The 19,902-nt window shown below is 33.0% G+C and overlaps 1 protein-coding gene across 1 annotated transcript in view; it reads left to right on the top strand.

Moving 5' to 3' along the window:
* The window catches only part of IQGAP2 (IQ motif containing GTPase activating protein 2), a 318,878-nt gene that overhangs the window by 196,329 nt on the left and 102,647 nt on the right, over positions 1–19,902 (top strand). The window contains exons 6-10 of the mRNA XM_051992014.1: positions 2,150–2,217; positions 2,948–3,061; positions 9,863–10,041; positions 11,065–11,152; positions 15,065–15,228. Of these exons, the coding sequence (XP_051847974.1) occupies positions 2,150–2,217; positions 2,948–3,061; positions 9,863–10,041; positions 11,065–11,152; positions 15,065–15,228 (613 nt within the window). The remainder of the gene's footprint in view (positions 1–2,149; positions 2,218–2,947; positions 3,062–9,862; positions 10,042–11,064; positions 11,153–15,064; positions 15,229–19,902) is intronic.

Raw genomic sequence — 19,902 nt, 5'->3', positions numbered from 1 at the left:
AAGGAAAAGATGAAGTAATACATAGAACCCAAATATATGTATGTATATATGTCTATATGTGTGTATTTATATATATATATATTATGTATGTACATCTATATACATACACATTATATGTGCATGTATTTATACACAGGATTATTGTACGTCTCAAGTGAGTGCATGTCTATATGTGTGTTTATATGCACACACACACACATATATATTGTTTATTTATGTATGTGTATATAAAATTGATGCAAATTTAAATGAGTAAAAACTGATTAACAAAAATGGCACATAGTGGATACTAGATAACTGCTTATTTTCTTCCTTCTCTCCAAGCCCCTAAAATTTAGACAAATTTTAATGAATGACTTTACCTCAGTTGATAGTTTTACATTACAAAAATTGGTCTTAATTTTATTGATTTGGATGAATATTACAGTGATCTTAAGCAATCTTTTAATAAAGTATTTTATGAAGGGAAAGAATTATGATTAAATTTGCTTCATCTTTCTACATCTGAAAATAATAAATCTCAAAAATATTTCCAACTAATTAGATTCCTTGCTTCCTTTCTTTTGTATTTCATTGTGTCCCTTTAAGTTTCTAGTTAGAATGCTTTTATGTCAATGGTCACAAAGATAAAATTATTTGGATAATTAAATAAAAAATTATGTAGTGAAAGGTGTAGGGATACTTAAAAATTGGTCTAAGGACAGAACTGAGAACTGATGGCTCCATTGAACAAACAAAACATATTAATCAGTCAGAAAAAATTGTCAGAAAATGGTTGGCCAAATTTAATCCCCTTTGGACAGATGGATGTGAGAAGGTTAACTAAAAGCAGGATTCATTACTTAGGGTTAAAAAAGAATTAAAGTATGTTGTCTAATTGTTGATTTATGAATCATCTAATATCTTCATTGTGTTTTTAAAATTATCCTGGTATCATCCTTTCAGTCAAATGGTTTTAATGTGCTTTTTAACAATCAGTTTTACGTGTATAAAAAATATAAATTAATATTAACAGATTTAGTATTCAGTAACTTGGATTGGTTAATTTTTATTTTTTTTCAGATATTTCAGAACTCCTCTGCTGTGTTACTAGGATGGCATGATTTATGCCAAAGCAAATATTAATCTTTTGGTCATTAATTACAATTTGTGATTTAGCCATATATCACTTTTTGCACAGGTAGGCAAGGGTTGATGATATAAAAGTATCTTTTGACCAAATACTGGCTCTGCCTTTTATTCTTATCCCAGATCCTAGAGTCAGAAGAAATGGATTTGAGTCTCTACTTTCTTAATTAATAAATGTATAATTTTAGACACCTCACTCCATGTAAAATTAGCATAATATAACCTCTTCTATAGGATGGTGTTGAGTAAATAAAGGCATATGGAAAATAATCTCATAATAAAGCATATAAAATATAAGATTTTGTTGTTCAAATTAAGATCAATTCTGTTGACCTTCATATATAAATGAGGTTTTTAAAATAAGTTTTTATTAATGTCTTTTGTTTTCTGTGTCATCATAGTTTTCCCCAATTTGCCTGTTTTTTCCCCTCCCAAAGAATCATATGTTTTTAAATATTTTTAAACCATGAAAATGCAGAAAAGAAAATCAAAGCAAACACTGTACTGGAAAACATTTGACAACATCCATGTGCCACAGTTATGTACCTCCACCCTTCATAAAGGAGTGGGTCAGGAATATCCTCTTATGGTTTTTTTAAACTTAATATTTCATTTTCCCCTCATATGTAAAACAAATTTTTACATTTTTTTTGTTACAGATTTTTTCTTTTCCTTCCTGCCCTTCCCCCAGTTGAGAAGGCACATGTGAAGTTATGCAAAACATTTCCATACTCTTATCTCTTGATTTGAGTCATGCTTGATTTTAATAATTTTGATATACTCATTTTTGATATTCTTTCAATTTGCATTTTGTAGTCATTGTTTTCTTGGCTTATGAAGAAGATATTAAAGCAAACTAGGAAGGTAGTCAGCAGAAAATGATTATTGGGCTTCATATGTAAAATTAAGATCTGGGACAAAGTGATGTCTAAGTTCCCTATAAGATTAAAAAACAAACAAACTCTGTAATCTATGATTAACAGGCATAACATTTCTGATTAATTTATGTTTTATCTTTCAGTTTATATCTCTTCAAATTAGGAATAGCACCACAGATCCAGGATTTGTTGGGCAAAGTAGACTTTACAGGTACTAATCTATTTATTCAATTACTTTCCTGCTTCAAGAATATCCAATTTCATGGTCAGTGGATGTTCCACTAGTAAAAATCATAAGTCCTCCATAACTTAGTAGCTAGTCATTGAGAGTTGATATAACAAAAACATCACTCTACAACTAGTGTAGAGATGAGTCTTCCAAACTCCAAATTATTTTGATGACAGATATGCCATTTTCATCTTCAGGAAATCCGCCAGGACTTGTTTGTTTGGCAAAATCTTTTGAACTTGAGGTTCACCTCCATGCTATTAGACAGCAACAGAAGGTGACTTTAGTGGGATTTACATATATGTATATATAAATAAAATTTTCAGTTTCTTCTCTGTGACTAATAAATTGAGAACTATCCTTAAAGCTTATAGAAACTACATAAATCACTTATTAAGATGCTTCATATGTGAGAAAGGTCACTGAATTAGGAATCAAAGATCCCCGAATTCTTGTTCCAACTCTGTATTGACTTAGGTAGAAGGCCTTTAAAAGCTATTCACTTCCTCTCTCAGTTGAAAAGTTTCTTTACCTGTAAAAATGAAGAAATCAGAATATATGATTTCCCATGGTTTCTGCTATCCTGTTCCTTCAGTTCTATAGTTCTAAGTTTCTTTTATCTGTGCTTATGCTGGCTTCAAAGTAAAGCTTTGAAAATCTTAATCTCTGATCTACATTTCCTTTTCTCCTGCATTTTTTTTTTTTCATATAGAGGAAGAGATCAGTAACATGAGGAAGGAACTTGAGAAGTATGGAATACAGATGCCGTCTTTTAGCAAAATCGGTGGCATTCTGGCCAATGAATTGTCAGTGGATGAAGCTGCATGTAAGTAAGCTTGCTAAGCTATACTTTTCCTTTATTTAAGGCTCATTGTGATCCTTATTTGGTTGGTCTTTATTTAAATAAAGACAATGATTCATTTAGAAAGCTAATCACTTGTAATTTTTTTTAATGAATATACAAATTTGGAAAATGTGTATTCAACTGAGCAAACATATCAGTTTCTGTGACTAAAATTTTCCCCTTCCCTCTGCATTAGACATCTGGGGCTGTCTTTAAGAGTAGGAAATCAGTCTCACTATGTAGTTTGAAGAGTATTAGAAGTGCCCTTCTTGCCCCCAAAATATTTCCTAAATTCCTAACATGGTATCATTTAAGTTCTGCTTATATTGATTCCTCTGGGTCTTCAAGAATTAATGCCAGCAAGATTTAAGGGAAAAGACACTGCATCAGGAATGACATTTAATGGTCATGTGAACAAAAGCTATCCATTTAACTACTCTGACCCTCAGTTTCCCCATTAGTGAAATACTATTAGTTGTATATACTCCTGATCTGTGCTTGTGAAAAATAGTGTTTTGTCAACCCAAAGGTCATAAACATGAGTTGTTAGGAATGTAATTTGTCAACACTCCTGAAATGGAAAGCAGTTGGCCAATCACATAGCACGATGATACCAATCACGTAGCACAGTGATACCAGTCACTGAGGGTTGGGAAAACAAAAGACAAAAACAAACAAAGGTCAAGAAAAACCCTCCAAACAAAATCCTCACTCTCAAGTAAGTTAGAAGAAAACTATTTGTAAACAAAATATATAGCAGATATATCGGCTATAGTCTCAAGGAAGGCAATAAGGACTGGGTGACGCTTCTTCTAGAATGTGAGGCTTGAAGAAAACCAGGGAACAGAAACTAGGCATTGACCCACACCTAATACCCTATACCAAAATATGGTCAAAATGGATTCATGATTTAGACTTAAATCATGTCTAAATGATAGATATTTATATAAATATGTTTATTTATATATGATTTATATAAAGAAAATCAAAAGAACAAAGAATCATCTGCCTCTGAGATCTGTGGAGAAGAAGGAATTTGTGGCCAAAGAAAAACTAGAATGAATATATTATGGAATACAAAATGAATACTTTTGATTATATTAAGTTTAAATTTTTTGTACAAACAAAACCAATGCAGACAAGATTAGAAGAGAAGCAATAAACTGGGGAAATTTTTTTTACATCTACATTTTACATCTAAGATTCTGATAAAGACCTCATTTCTAAAATATATAAAGAATTGATTCAAATTTATGAAAATTCTAGCCATTATCCAATTGATAAATTGTCAAAGGATATAAACAATTTTCAGATGAAGAAATTAAAACCATTTCTAGTCATATGAAAAATTGAAAACTCTGAGGTACCACTATCTCTCAGATTGGCTGAGATGACAGGAAAAAACAATACTGAATATTGGAGGGGATGTGGGAAAACTGGGACACTGATACATTGTTGGTGGAGTTGTGAACTGATTCAACCATTCTGGAGAGCAAATTGGAACTATACCCAAAGGGCTATCAAACTGTGCACACACATTGATCCAGCAGTATCTCTACTAGGCCTGTATCCCAAAGAGATCATATAAAAATGGAAAAAAGGATCTATATGTGCAAAAATGTTTGTAGCAACCCATTTTTTATGACAAGAAACTGGCTGCCCATCAGTTGGAGAATGCTGAATAAGTTATGGCATATGAATGTTATGGGAATATCATTGTCCTATAAGAAAAAATCAGCAAGATGATTTTAGAGAAGACTGGAGAAATTAACATGAACTGGATGCTAAAATGAAAGAACAGAACCAGGAGATCATTGTACAGGGCATCAACAAGATTATATGATGATCAATTCTGATGGATGTGGTTCTTTTCAATAGTGAGGTGATTCAGGCTAGTTCCAATAGTCTTGTGATAGAGCGATAGAGAGAACTGTGCGGACTGAGTATGGATCACAAAATAGTATTTTCACTATTTTGTTTTCTTGCTCATTTTTTTTCCTTTTTGACTTGATTTTTCTTGTGCAGCATGACCTATGTGATGTATGGAAATATATATAGAAGAATTGCACATGTTTGGCATATATTGAATTACTTGCCATCTAGGGGAGATGGGTGATGAGGAAGGGAGAAATATGTTTCAAATTTTAAAATTTGAAACACAAGTTTTGTGAGGGTGAATATTGAAAACTATCTTTGTATATGTTTTCAAAATAAAAAGTTTTAAAATACAAAAAAGAAAAGAAAAATCTTTAACTTAAAAAAAGAAGAAGAAAAGAAAAGAAAAAAAGAAAGCCAGGGAAATTAGAGATGTAGAAATGAGGAAGGACTATTCCAGGCATAGGAAAGTCAGTAAAAATGCTCAGAGTAAAGAGATAAAATTCAAGGAATGGCAAAAAAAGATGGATCAAAAAAAGATGTAGAGAGGATTAAGGTATAAGACTGGAAAAGTAGGAAGTCAGCAAGTTATTAAACACTTTAAAAGCCAAACAGGAAATTTTATATTTGATCCTGAAGTTAATAGGGAGTTGCTGGAATTTATTGAATAGAAGGCTGTTTTAGTCAGACCTCCTTGTAGGAAGATTATTTTGACAGCTGAGTAGAGGATTGGCGTGGAGAAAGGTTTGAGGCTGGGAGACCCACCAAGAGGTTATTTCAGTAATCCAGATATGGGTTGAAGGGATAAGAGCTTGTGCCAGCATGGCAGCTGTGTCAGAGAAGAGAAAGGAACATATATGAGAATAGACAGTTCTTTATAAGTGATTGAATTGGAGGGTGAAAGTGGCGAGCTGAGGATAACTGAGTGACTAGTAGAATGAGAGTGCACTTGACACTAATGAAAAGCACTTGACACTACTAGGGCTTCTATCAAGAGGGAAGGATTGGGGGGGGGGAGATTTTGAGTTCAATTTTGAACATTTTTGGTTTAAAACATCAATTCACTTTGAGTTGAATGATAATTGGAAATACTAGATTAGAGATCTAGAGAGTTAGAAAAGCAGATCTGAGAAACATGAAAGTGATTTTCCTAAAGCACAGGCCTGACTCTGTCCTCTCCACTTACTCATTTCTTCCCTCCACCCCTTACCTCCCAACTCAGTAAACATTAATGGCTCTCTCTTGCCTCCAGAATTAAGGTAAAATCCCCTGTTTTGTTTTCAAAAATGTTCATAATGTATTGCCTCTCACTATCACCTTTTCAGTCTTCTTATATCTGTACCACATATTCTTCAATGCAATGACCTTGGACTCTGCTGTTCCATAAATGAGATGCTCCATCTCTCATTATCCTTCATGCCTGAAGTATTCTTCCATGTCTTTGTTTACTGCCTTCCTTGACATCTTTCATGTTAAAATGCTATCTTCTATAGGAAGCCTTTCCCAATACCTCTTAATTATGGTTTCTTTTCTCTCAACTATTTCTTCTTTATCATATTTTTGCTTATTTTTTACATACTTGTTTCTAATTAGATTGTAAACTTCTTGAGGGCAATGCTGTGTTTTGCCTCTTTTTGTATCCTCAGAGTGTAGCATGTGCATGGTAAGCATTTTGACTGAAAGGTCATGAAAAGTCTCTTGACTATAGAGACAAGAATAGAGAGAGGTTGTTGGACAGAAGGATTGTGGATTATGGAAGGAAGAAAAAACTGTATGGTGATATTGTAATAAGGAAGCACTAGAAAGAGAATCATGGATTATCACAGCAGTGGTCATGGCAGTCCAGGATATATCTGCAGTGATAAATACTGAAAAGAAGTTAAGGAATAAGGCCTGAGAAATCCTCTTTTATGTCCTTGAGGAGAGAAGTTTCAGTGGTGGAAATGGCAGCCAGATTTTAAGACGCTGAAATATAAGATCAAAGGTGAGATAGTGGAACTAATGAGTAAGGACAGATTTTTTTTACCAGAATATGAATTTGAGAGAGTTAATATGTTGGGTAACAAAATCAGGCTCCAAAAAGACTTCAACAGCTTAATCTAGCAAGTGAAATTTACCAGGATTAAATGTAAAATATGGCACTTAGTTGTTTTTGTTTGTTTATTTTTAAAGTATCAGTATAACATGGAAAAGAAATGTCTAAAGCAGGATTTAAAAAAAAAATAATAATAGCTTTTTAATTTTCAAAATACAAAGATAGTTTTCAACATTCATCCTTGGAAAATCTTGTGTTCCAAATTTTTCTCCCTTACTCTCTACCTCCCTCCTCCCCTGGACAGTAAGTAATCTAATATAGATTAAATATGTGCAATTCTTCTAAATCTATTTCCACATTTATCCTGCTGTATAAGAAAAATCAGATCAAAAGAGGGGAAAAAAAGAGAAAAAATCAAACAAGCAAACGATAACAACAAAGGTCAAAATACTATGTTATGACACACATTCAATCCTCGTAGTTCTGTCTCTGGATACAGATGGCTCTCTCCATCACAAGTCTATTAGAATTGGCCTGATTCACGTCTTTGTTGAAAAAAGCCACGTCCATCATAGTTGATCTTCACATAATCTTATTGTTGCTGTGCAGTGTTGTCTTGGTTCTACTCACTTCACTTAGTATCAGTTCATATAAATCTCTCCACGCCTCTCTAAAATCAGCCTGCTCCTCATATCTTATAGAACAATAATATTCCATAACATTCATATACTATAACTTATTTAGCCATTCCCCAGCTGATGGGCATCCACTCAGTTTCCAGTTCCTTGCCACTACAAAAAGAGCTGCTAAAAACACTTTTGTACATGTGGGTACTTTTTTATGATCCCTATGGTATACAGACCCAGTAGAGACAAGCTGGATCACAGTTTTTATAATCTTTTGGATAGTTCCAAATTGTAAAGCAGGATTTCTTTTTTTTGAATTATTTTTTAATTTTTAAATTATAATTATAACAATTATATTATATTTAATATTATTAAATATGTTAATATTAATAAAATATAATTATATTTTAATTATAACTTTTTATTTACAAGATATATGCATGGGTAATTTTACCGCATTGACAATTGCCAAACCTTTTGTTTCAATTTTTCCCCTCTTTTCCTCCACCCCCTCCCCCAGATGGCAGGTTGACCAATACATGTTAAATATGTTAAAGTATAAATTAAATACAATATAAATATACATGTCCAAACAGTTATTTTGCTGAAAAAAAGAATCGGACTTTGAAACTGTATACTATTAGCCTGTGAAGGAAATAAAAAATGCAGGTGAACAAAAATAGAGAGTTTGGGAATTCTATGTAATGGTTCATAATCATCTCCCAGAGTTCTTTCACTGGGTATAGCTGGTTCTCTTCATTCCTGTAGAGCAGGATTTCTTAATCTACATCTTAAAACTTATTTTTAAAATATTTTGATAACTTTTTCAATATCATTAGTTTCTTTTCTAATCTGAATCTTGTTGGGGGCAGGGAGGCTGGCATTTAAAAGCTTTATTCTGGGAAAGATTCCCCTTTGGTATCATTAGATTAACAAAAATGGAACAAATATTTCAGAACTCCTGCAATCTGGATAGTACATGAAAAAGTTCTATGTGGTTGCAGGATGAAGGATGGATCTTTGATGTGATTTGAGTACCAAAGGAAAAATTGATATATATATCTTAGGGTGCTTTTAAGAAGTCTAATGTCCAGAACAAAAGAGATAATTGATAATTCTATTATATACTATGATTGATGAGGCACTTGGATATCTTTAGTGAAGGAACTGAATTCTTAAAGTACTTCAAAGGAGATTTGGGTGTGAAGAAACTAATGAAGTCAGTGTAAGTAAGGAGTTGAGAATAGATATGAATATAGAATATAGAATGTGAATATAGACATAGAATAGATGATAGAGAACCTTCAAATACCTTCTCTTTCTCTTGCTTTTATTAACTTCCAATGTTGTAAAGAAGTGGTAAGTTATCTGATTTTCCCTCTGCAGAATTGCAAACAACTTTCAATGACAAGTACTATTTGAAAGGTCTCAAAAACTACTCTGTGTTTTTTCTTTACACTAGCCTACCTTTATCATTTTTATGGACACTCTAAATTATTGTTCAGAATTCAAAGAATTCTAGAATTAAGAAGTCATTTCTATGTAAATTATAAATTATTAGCCTCAGAGGGCTCTCCTTGGAGAACTGGCCTTGGAATCAGGAAGACCCATCTTCTTGAGTTCAAATCCAGCTTCAGACACCCTGGGCAAGTCACTTAACTCTGTTTACCTCAGTTTCTTCATCTGTAAAATGAGCTGGAGAAGGAAAGGGCAAAGTACTCCAGTATCTTTGTCAAGAAAATCCCAAATGGGGTCTCAGAATCAGATAAAACTGAAAACAACTAGACAACAACAAAAAACTAGGCAGAACCTCATTTTCCCTCTTTTACATCATCGAGATTATATAGGAAGAAAATTATTATTTTGCCACTAAGTATATTTTACATTTATGAGCAAAAACAGATTAATTATCAGTGTCTAGGAAAATATCAAATGTTCTAATTGTTGATGTTCTAAAAAACTAACAGTCATAGAATCAATATGGTATCATGGATTAAACAGAGGACTTGGAGTACAGAAAACCTATTTTCTAGTCTCTCCAGATAGTTATTAGCTATTTAGTCCTGGACATGTAGTATTTGTAGACTTGTAGTAAAAAACATGTTGAAACACATAATTCTAGTATTTTTTTTTAATCAATGCAATATTTAAGGTAAAACAGAGTAGAGTTGTGCTAATAAAACATTTCTGTTATTTGCTTTTGTTAATTTAAAAAAAAATTGCCTTCTATTCTTCTTCCATCTTCAGTGCATGCTGCAGTCATTGCGATTAATGAAGCCATTGAAAAGGGCATTGCAGAACAGACCATTGTAACTCTAAGGAATCCAAATGCAGTTTTAACTGCTGTGGATGATAGTCTTGCAGAGGATTATCAAAAGGAACTTTGGGAAGCTAAGAAAAGAAAAGAAGAGAGTGCAAAATTAAAGGTACTTCATTAGATGTTGAATAATATAGACAATATAGTTAATTGTATTCTCCTGTGTTGGAAATATATTAGTTTTCCATTTAAAAAAATCACCAATAGAGGATATTTGAGGTGTTGCTTAGTATTGAAGGAATTCAAAGTGTGTAATGAGATGAAAGAATAGAATTCAAATCCATAAAATGCATAAAGAAATTATTTTCCTTGTGATCTTCAATGGATGATATGGATATGGATAAAGGATATGGGTTAAACTAGAAAAGATGGGTAATCTTTTACTTTGAAAGACCAAGAATCATCTTCCAATCCTTTTTTCATGAAATCCTCATGTTGTCAATTGAGAAAATTTCAATTCTAGCTATATTTTTCTTTAAAGATATTCAATATGAAATTATGCATATCAAAATGTATACTGCATGTAGCAGTTTTTCAGTATGAAAACAGTCTTAATTTTTCTTTATTCCACTCCCCACCCATACATATATTTTCCTAAGTCTAGTCTGTACCCTGCAATGCCCAGTGTTTAAAACCACTTGACCCCTATAATTAATTTACTCTTGTATGCGTTTATCTGGTTGATAAAAGTTTCAACATTCTACAATAAGCATAGTCTGTAGCTCTGAGATAATCAGTCGTGTTTATTTAAGCATCTACTATGTGGTTGGCAAAAATAGTCCTTTATGCTGAAGGGGCTCACAGTAGAACTTTCTTTCCAGGTTGTATTATAATTGAGGAAATGGCTAGCCACTCTAGTATCTTTGCCAAACAACAAGCAAAAAAAATCTAAATGGAGTCACAAAGAATAGAACACAACTAAAGAGTAGGACTGAACAACAAATGTAAAATGATTTTTTTTTTTTTTTTATTGAACAATAGTAACAAAACCGAATTTTGATTCTGTATCCACTATGTACTTATTTGCTATGATGGGATTCAGTGGTACATTTAGAAAATGTTACCTTAAGTTCCAGGCTCCCTAAAACATCTTTGCTTTACTTTGGGAATCAGTGAAGTTATTGTTTTTCAGAATAGCTTTATTTCTGAAGAGGAAAGAGATGTGTATGAAGAACTCCTGACACAAGCAGAAATACAAGGGACCATCAATAAAATCAACAGTAAGTTAAGTCATTTTGGGAAAGCAGTGAATTGTATTTGCTTTTTGTCATTTGAATTTGTATTTGTCATCGCTTTCTGTGGCCTGAGACTTGGAAGAACTCTGAAAACTTAGATTTCTGGCACAATCATATTTTTTAAATGAAAAATAATACACAAAATGTTATTGTTTTTATTAATGGTAGTAGATGGGTGTTTGGCTATTTTTTTATTAAGCTTTTAGGGGGTCATAGAGTTTTTTTTTTTAAACCATATCTTTAAATCCCTCATTGGTCAACCCAATCTCTTAGTCATCCATTTTATGCCAACACTCCCTCTTCTGAAAATTCTACAAAAGGGCTTTGAATTTTGTTTTGTTTTCTATTTTTTTTTTTGTTTGAATCTTCTTATTGACTTCATGATTCAAATTTAATTTTTTTTTTTTTTTACTAGAGAAAGAAAATAAAGATGCTTGCCCAGGGTATTATGTTGGTGTTTTAATGGAAAAGTGACAGCTGTTCTTTTGTTTTGTTTAGCACCTGCCTCTTCACTCAAAAAGTTCATAGTGTGTAAGAGCTGTTTTCTTTCAGCCTACATAGCTTTAGTCCAAGTCAATGAGAAGGTTGACAGGCAAGATGAAAGCACATTGATGACAGGTTTGAATCATACAGCTCTGAACCTTTCTGGACTCGTGCAGCTAAATTCCTTATGGTACCTAGTACAGATATGTGACCTTAAAGAACAGAAAACCCAGGTAATTAAAATAAGGACATGATAGTTTGGATGCCTCAGCCTGCACTTTTCCCTCCTGCTAATACAAGTCACTTCACTCTGAGCTCCAGTAGAAACAGTAAGGAACTTTATTTGGCTTCTACTCACATGTATCTAAATTGCCCATGTGTTTTGGAACCTCAACACATCCTAGTGTGCCCTTTGTGCTTAACCACTGGATGAATTTTGCAGACTTGTATTGTGCTTTTCCATTGTTTTAAAGCCCAAGATTAATGCATGTATGTCAGTGTAGCTGAAATACTTTGCTTTTAAAATGGTACTCTAATGGTACCATTAAAAAGTTCAGATATTTAAGGAGAAAGGAATGTATGTATTTTGTTTTTAATAAAGAACTACCATATGCAGAAATGCAGTGTAGGAATATAGAACCTTTTAAGAGCCTCTAGAGAAAAATGTTCATTTTTTTCTAAGGCAGCATCTAACTTAGGACAAATTGCTGTTTTCAGTTTTATTCCAACAAAATGGTTTGTGAATATGGCAGCCAGGATTTATTATTCACTTAAAGAAGCATAATTTGAAGTTTCTCTTTCTCTCATGTTAGAAAGTTGAGTATTCTGTTATGCTTGACAAAAATGTGGTAGAGGAAGAAATTAGTGTTGCCAGTGAGACATCAAAGGCTCATAAGCTTAGCAAAATAAATTCTTTAATAAATTTTTGCGTTCACTTATTTTTGAAAAGTTAAAGCCATCATTTCTATCCTGGGAATCAGATTTTCTTTTTCAATTTGAAATAAAATTCATATGTCTATAAAATTTTGCTGATGTTCTCATGGTCTAAATTGCCAGGCTACTGATTTATTTCAGGTTGTTTATATAATTTTCCCCTTCTTTTTGAATTGAAAAGGCATTCCTTATTTCTAGGAATTATTTTGATTAATAATAGTCAAACATTAAATTATTGAACAGTGTTGCCTCACTTGATGGCTTTAATATAGAAAAATAAATTCTGGAGCCTTTAATCTGTCCTCATTTGAAAATAAATAGTTCATTGGGACAAAAGTGAATTTTGAAAAAAAAAATCTTATTTTTTTAATGTGTTGTCAAGTCTCACAAAGGACAGTGGGGTTATAATTCAACTTAAATATTTTAAAAGGCAGCTATTATTCAGTCTAGAGAGGTTATGCTGCTTTATTTTCCAAATATACATTTAAGGAGCTCTAAATTTCAAATAGCATTTAGTCATTGCAGATCTGACAGGCTTCTATAGTCATCTGAACTAATCCATTTGCCAGTTGCTTTAGCTTGATGTGAGCTGCACTCATATAACATCATGGCATGGCTCTTGTGTTCTCTTAATATAATTTGCTTTTCCTGTAAAATATGACATGAAAAATTAATTCTGTCTTGTTTGTGAAAGAAGTGCATGTATTTCACAATATATGTGAAAGTATATTGTGATTATTCAATGACATTCGACCATACCAGGTGTGTAAATCCATTATTTTTAATGTTATATAGTTAGCAAAAGACATAATTCTCCCTTTAAAGAATCAAAAAGGAATTGAAAAATCTCACTCCATAATAAGCATAAATGAAAAGTGTGGAAGTAATATAAGAATAGCAAACTGGTTTTCTTTCAAAATCATTGTACTTGACATGTTCATTCTAATGAATGAATGTTCATTTTTCATTTTTCATAACTCTTTGTTTTGAAGAAAAGACTAACTTTTGGCCATGGGATGGATACAGACTAGACATAAGCATTTCCTGACAGTAAGTGATGTCAGACAGGGGAATGGTTTACAGAGGAAGTGTGTAGGCTCCTTTTGGATGTCTTCAGAAAGAGAATAAATTTCCATCTGTCAGGGATGAGTTAGAAGTAATCTTGCCTGGAATCTGGGCTTCTTAGTAAAAGGACAAGTGATGAAAAAGTCTAAAGTTTTTCTGTTAAGTTTTATTAGGGCTGCCTGGATACCTTATGGGGTTAGAGTCCTACTTTGATTTTTGACTCTATTCCTTGGTGGCACAAGTAAGCAATCATTCTTTCCTTGGTTGACAGCCCATTCTGTTCCATGGTCTCTGAAAACTGCCAAATCCATGTTTTCAAAATGTCCTCCCTGGAAACCTTTAATTTTAACTTGTTGTTACCTATTAGAATTTTTTCTTGATCTCCAGGCACAGAAGCTATAGCTATGTTTGACGATCCTTTTTTGAATAAGCTTATGTCTTTACTGCATTTGTTATAGAAAATCTAAAGAAGCTTCCACTTAAATTGCAGATATCTTTGTTTTTAAAGTGTTTGCAAAAATTTAAAAATTGTGAAAGATATATGTACTTATTGATATTTTTACTTAAAAATAAAAATAATTTAAAAATGAATGTTAAAATTTTTCTTGACATGTAATTGGAAAAAAATACTATTAAAAATGTAATACTTTGTAGAACACAAGGAGAGGAGCAAAGTGTCCTGAGAAATCTCTATTGCTAGTAAATCTATTTGTGAAGAAGCTTTTATTAACACTTAGTATGTGCCAGGTGTGGTGCTAAACTAAGCACTTGAGACATAAAGAAAAGCAAAAATAAGTTTATAAGTCTGTTCAAACCCTCAAAACATATATTGAGCAACTATTCAATTTCATTAATAAATGAGATATTATGAAGGAAGACATGGTTTGATCCCTACCTTCAAATGACTTATAGTTTTGTTGGAGATGTAAGATGAACCATATAAAATATATTATTACAGTGTAGAACTATGCACAATTAAGAGGCAAATTATGAGATATAGATTGTATTTCTGTAGTTTTAAAGGGCTGTGATTGCTGAAGGCTAGATTATTGAAGATTTGGTTTCATATAAAATATGAAATATGAGACTGGGTCTTGAAAGACAGGTATCTTGGGACCTCAGTTTAGGTACAGTGTAAATTAGCTTCCAGATGGAGTTCTTTTTAAGCATGTATAATGCATTAGCTTTGTAAGCTAGAAAGATGTATGGCATTAACTGGCCCGTGAATTTATGTTGAAAATTCATGAGGCCTTCCATTTCTAGCTTTGCATGATATGGTCTATCCAGAAAGACTAGGCTAGTTCCACCTTCCTCAAAGACTAGTGATCTTTAAGAGAAATCACTCAGAGACATAGTGAGGAAGCGACACAAATCAAATTAAGTGAAATTCTGACCCCAATTTGTATCTTCTTCCAGGGCTTATTGCTATTGATCAAATCAATGCTGTCATTCGAGAAGGTGATCCCAGTAATACCCTAACTGCACTCATGAAACCCGAGGCCCAGCTGCCTACTGTTCATCCTTTTGCTGCTGTTATGTATCAGAACGAACTGTTCAATCTTCAGAAGCAAAATGCTATGGTAAGACCAGAAGCGCTTATGCTACATGGAGCCTGACATGACTATACAAGAGTGGATAGAATATTTGGTTAAAAGGACAGGATGGTATTGAAACTGATGTTGTGTTGATCGTTTGGTTTTTTATATGACCTTAAAATGGGAAGACTCCCAAGGCAAATCAGGTCCTTCTCGCTGCTTAAAGCAACAGTTCCCCAGAAAGCTTCACCGGTAAGTTGTCTAGCCACCAGGGACAGGTAACTGATAAGTGGTGCAGTGGATAGAGAACTTGATTTGGAATCATAAGAACTTAAATTAATATCTGACTATAAATGTTTACTAGTTGTGTGACCCTAAGCAAGTCACTTCTCAGTTTCCTCAATTGTAAAATGAGGATAATAAAAAGATAATAACAGCACTTATCTTGCAGGGTTGTTGTCATTCTGGATAAGTCATCAAACTTTTCTATATTCTAGGTCATTTTAGTAATCATAAATTGTGGAGAATTTTGCAGGTTGCATTGGTTAGGGAAGATTCGTTAGCCAGAAGCTCCCAAATTAATGAAGTTACAGATCCATTTCCTATTGCCTATTCCCGTCTAATTGTTAGAAAGATTTCTATATTTTAGGCTGGAATATATCTCTCTGTAAATTTTAACCATTAGTCCTAATTTTGCTTTTGGGGGATTATGTAGTGTAACCCCTTGGCTCCACATAACTTCTCCAGGTATTTGATAATCACCCTCACAATTAAAAAAAAATGTAAGGAAGGAATATTCCCTGTATTCACTATAGCTGTAGTATGAGATTATCAATATTATTATTATATTCTCCCCTGACTGATGGCTGTTGGGTTTTTGCTGTTATTTTTAACAGCACAGTTGACTATCTTTATGAGGAAGCATCTCCTAATTTCCATGGTAAAAATGAGGAATTATCTGTAGATTGCTCATGTTTAGTGACAAAGATGCCTAAAGACAATAGCAGCTACTTTTAAATTTTGTGATGCTTGAATAACTTACTACTCTGTGTGAGATTTCTATATTTTAGGCTGGAATATATCTCTCTGTAAATTCTGACCATTAGTCCTAATTTTGCTTTAGGGGGATTATATAGTGTAATCCTTGGCTCCACATAACTTCTCCAGGTATTTGATAATCACCCTCACAATTAAAAAAAAATGTAAGGAAGGAATATTCCCCGTATTCACTATAGCTGTAGTATGAGATTATCAATATTATTGTTGTATTCTCCCCTGACTGATGGCTATTGGGTTTTTGCTGTTCTTTTGAACAGCAAAGTTGACTATCTTTATGAGGGAGCATCTCCTAATTTCCATGGTAAAAATAAGGAATTATCTGTAGATTGCTCATGTTTAGTGACAAAGATGCCTAAGGACAAAAGCAGCTACTTTAAAATTTTGTGATGCTTGAATAACTGGCTACTCTCTCTGTGAGATAGTTGTTTTCTAAAGATTTCCTGATTGTGATACCTCCAACTTTTCTCTGGTAGTTTTAAGGTAAAAAAAATTTTGTTTCTGTTCTCTATAATATGTATATTGGGGCTGAAGAAATGGAAAAAAAAAATGACAATCCCTTTCTTCAAGCAACTTTTTAAGATCCAGTGATGGATATAATTTATAGATATAATTATAGAGCTAGATAATGTGACCATAATTATTTTTTAAAAATATTGTGGTTTCCCTTTTACCTCTTTTCCCAAATATTTGTTTGCTTCTGTCTTTACTTTTTCATTGGTTTCTTCTTATTTGGGCAAATGCCTATCTATGCTCCTGTATCCTGTAACAGCTTACTTTGTTACTAGTTTGTATTTAAAATAAATACCTTAATACACAAGTGAAAAGTAAGTGTGGTGGTATATGCAACAAACATCTAATACCCACTAACTCACCCAATGTGGAGCTTGTATTATTGTGGTTCACAAGTTAGATGTAAGGTTGAGTTCTGTCATGTATGCTAAAGGGTAACTTAATACTTAGTTAACTCTAAGATCCTATCTTGGAAGAGATTGCTTTTGGCAGCCTTCTCCAGGGGTAAATGGAGAGAGATGGCAATTTCCTGTCATATTACAATTATATGATTAGTCTGTGCTAGGGTCCCCTATTTTCTCTGGCCATATTGATTTTTGCCTTTGGGCCTAAACCTTTGGAGATTTGTAGACAGTTATGTCAAGTGGGATTTATCTAATCATTTGCCATCCTCTCATGGACCCCTAGTGCTATTTTAAACATCAGTTATTGATTCTCGCCAACATATTCCAAATTCTTCCAGCTAAGAATAAAAAGTAATTTAAAATGTAGAGGACTTGTCTGGCATAATTAAGATCTAGATGGATATTTTCTCCTATTTTTTAAAAATATAATCAATGAAAATTGAATGGTATATTCAATTCTAATTCTAGAAAAGATAGATTGCACATCCATTCTACCTGTGGCTTGCCACCATCCAAACTTACAGACACAAAGGAAGACATGCAGGTAAAGACAGGGCAACTATAACTGAGCACTATGAAGAATTCTACTTTTTTTTTAATTAAAGCTTTTTATTTTCAAAACATATGCATGGATAATTTTTCAACATTAATCCTTGCAAAACTTTGTGTTCTAATTCTCCCTTCTTATTCCCCAATCCCTCCCCTAGATGGCAAGTAATCCAATATATTTTAAACATGATAAAAATATGTTAAATCCAATATATGCATACATATTTATATAATTATCTTGCTGCACAAGAAAAATCAAACCAAAAAGAAAAATAAAATGCAAGCAAACAACAACAAAAAGAGTGAAAATGCTATGCTGTGATCCACACTCAGTTCCCACAGTCCTCTGTGGGGTGTGGATGGCTCTCTTCATCACAAGATCATTGGAACTGGTCTGAATCATCTCATTTTGAAAAGAGCCATGTCCATTAGAATTGATCATCATATAATTTTGTCTGCTTATTTCATTTAGCATCAGTTCATACAAGTCTCTCCAGGTTTCTCTGAAATCATCCTGATGATTGTTTCTCATAGAACAATAATATTCTATTACATCCATATACCATAATTTATTTAGCCATTTTCCAACTGATGGATATCTATTCTGTTTCCAGTTTCTTGCCACTACAAAGAGGGCTGCTACAAATGTTTTTGCACATGTGGGTCTCTTTTTCTTCTTTAAGATCTCTTTGGGATGTAAGCCCAGTAGAAACACTGCTGGATCAAAGGGTATGCACAGTTTGTTAGCCTTTTGGGCATAGTTCCAAATTGCTCTCCAGAATGGTTGGATGTATTCACAATTCCACCAACAATGTATCAGTGTCCCAGTTTTCCCACATCCCCTCCAACATTCATCATTATCTTTTCCTGTCATCTTAGCCAATCTTAGGCCTCAGAGTTGTCTTAATGCATTACTCTGATCAATAATGATTTAGAAGACCTTTTCATATGACAAGAAATGATTTTAATTTACTCATCTAAAAATTCTCTCTTCATATCCTTTGACTACATATCAGTTAGAGAATGGCTTGAAGAATTCTACTCTTAAGTGGCCCATAGCAAAGTTTCTGGACTTGATTGCTAGATATATTGATAACCTCAGAATCAATCATGTCAGAAAAGGAAATTCTAAAGAATAAGTAAGGGAAATAATAGGTATACAATGATGCATTCTGTAAGATTACTCAGCCTGATTTCAGAAAACCAAGAAAGGCTTACATGAGCTGATGATAATGAAGTGAGCAGAACCAGGAGAACATTGTACACAGTGACAGCAAGATTATGTGATGATCTACTATGATAGTCTTAGCTATTCTCAACATTGTGGTGATCCAAGACAATTCCAATCAACATCCAGAAGGAAAACTATAGAAGCTGAATAGGGATCAAAGCATATTATATTCATCTTTTTTATTGTTGTTTGTTTGTTTTACTTTTTCTTTCTTGTAGCTTTTCCCCTTTTGTTCTGATTGTGCTTTCACAACATAATTAATATAGAATATGCTCAAAAGGATTGTCACATATATAACCTATATCACATTGCTTCTGTCTTAGGGAAAGGGGACATAAAGGTGGGAGCTAGAACAAGTTTGGAACTCAAAATCTTTTTTAAAAAATGAATGTTGAAAACAATCTTTATATGTAATTACAAAAATATTATTTTGAAAAAGAAATAATTTAAGAATAATTTATAAGGAAAAAAGACCACTCACTCTGATCACCTAATTAGCTAATTAATCAGCTGTCTATATATTCCTTCTGGAACCTCTAGCATTGATTGAGAAATTAGCTGTCTGCATATGGCCCCAGCCCATCCCCACTCCCAGTAGTGATGAACACATTCAGTGCCAGACTTTTCTAGATAGACCTCATCAAACATAAATTTGGTTTTCTAAAGATCCATATGAAGAATACTTCAGTATTTCCAACTTATTGCCAGTGGTTCTTGGGATCCACTGGATAGTTTCTATGTGATTTCTCTAGCTCTTTGTAGCTGTTTGACTACCTTTTCTCTTCCCATGCCTCCAGCATTAATCATGGCTCTAAGATTTAGTATTCATGATGTCCTTACTTCAATTTCAGTTTCCTCATCAATAAAATAAAACTAATAATACTAATGTGAGTCTCCCTAACAGATTTACTTTGAAGATCACCTAAGCTAATGCCTGCAAATGATTCTTCTATTTTTCCTGAGGTA

Source organism: Antechinus flavipes, chromosome 1 (genome assembly GCF_016432865.1).
Source record: "Antechinus flavipes isolate AdamAnt ecotype Samford, QLD, Australia chromosome 1, AdamAnt_v2, whole genome shotgun sequence".
In the NCBI taxonomy this organism is placed as follows: Eukaryota; Metazoa; Chordata; class Mammalia; order Dasyuromorphia; family Dasyuridae; genus Antechinus; species Antechinus flavipes.
The sequence above is the reverse complement of the archived record's forward strand: the minus strand, read 5'-3'. Positions and strand labels throughout refer to the sequence as shown.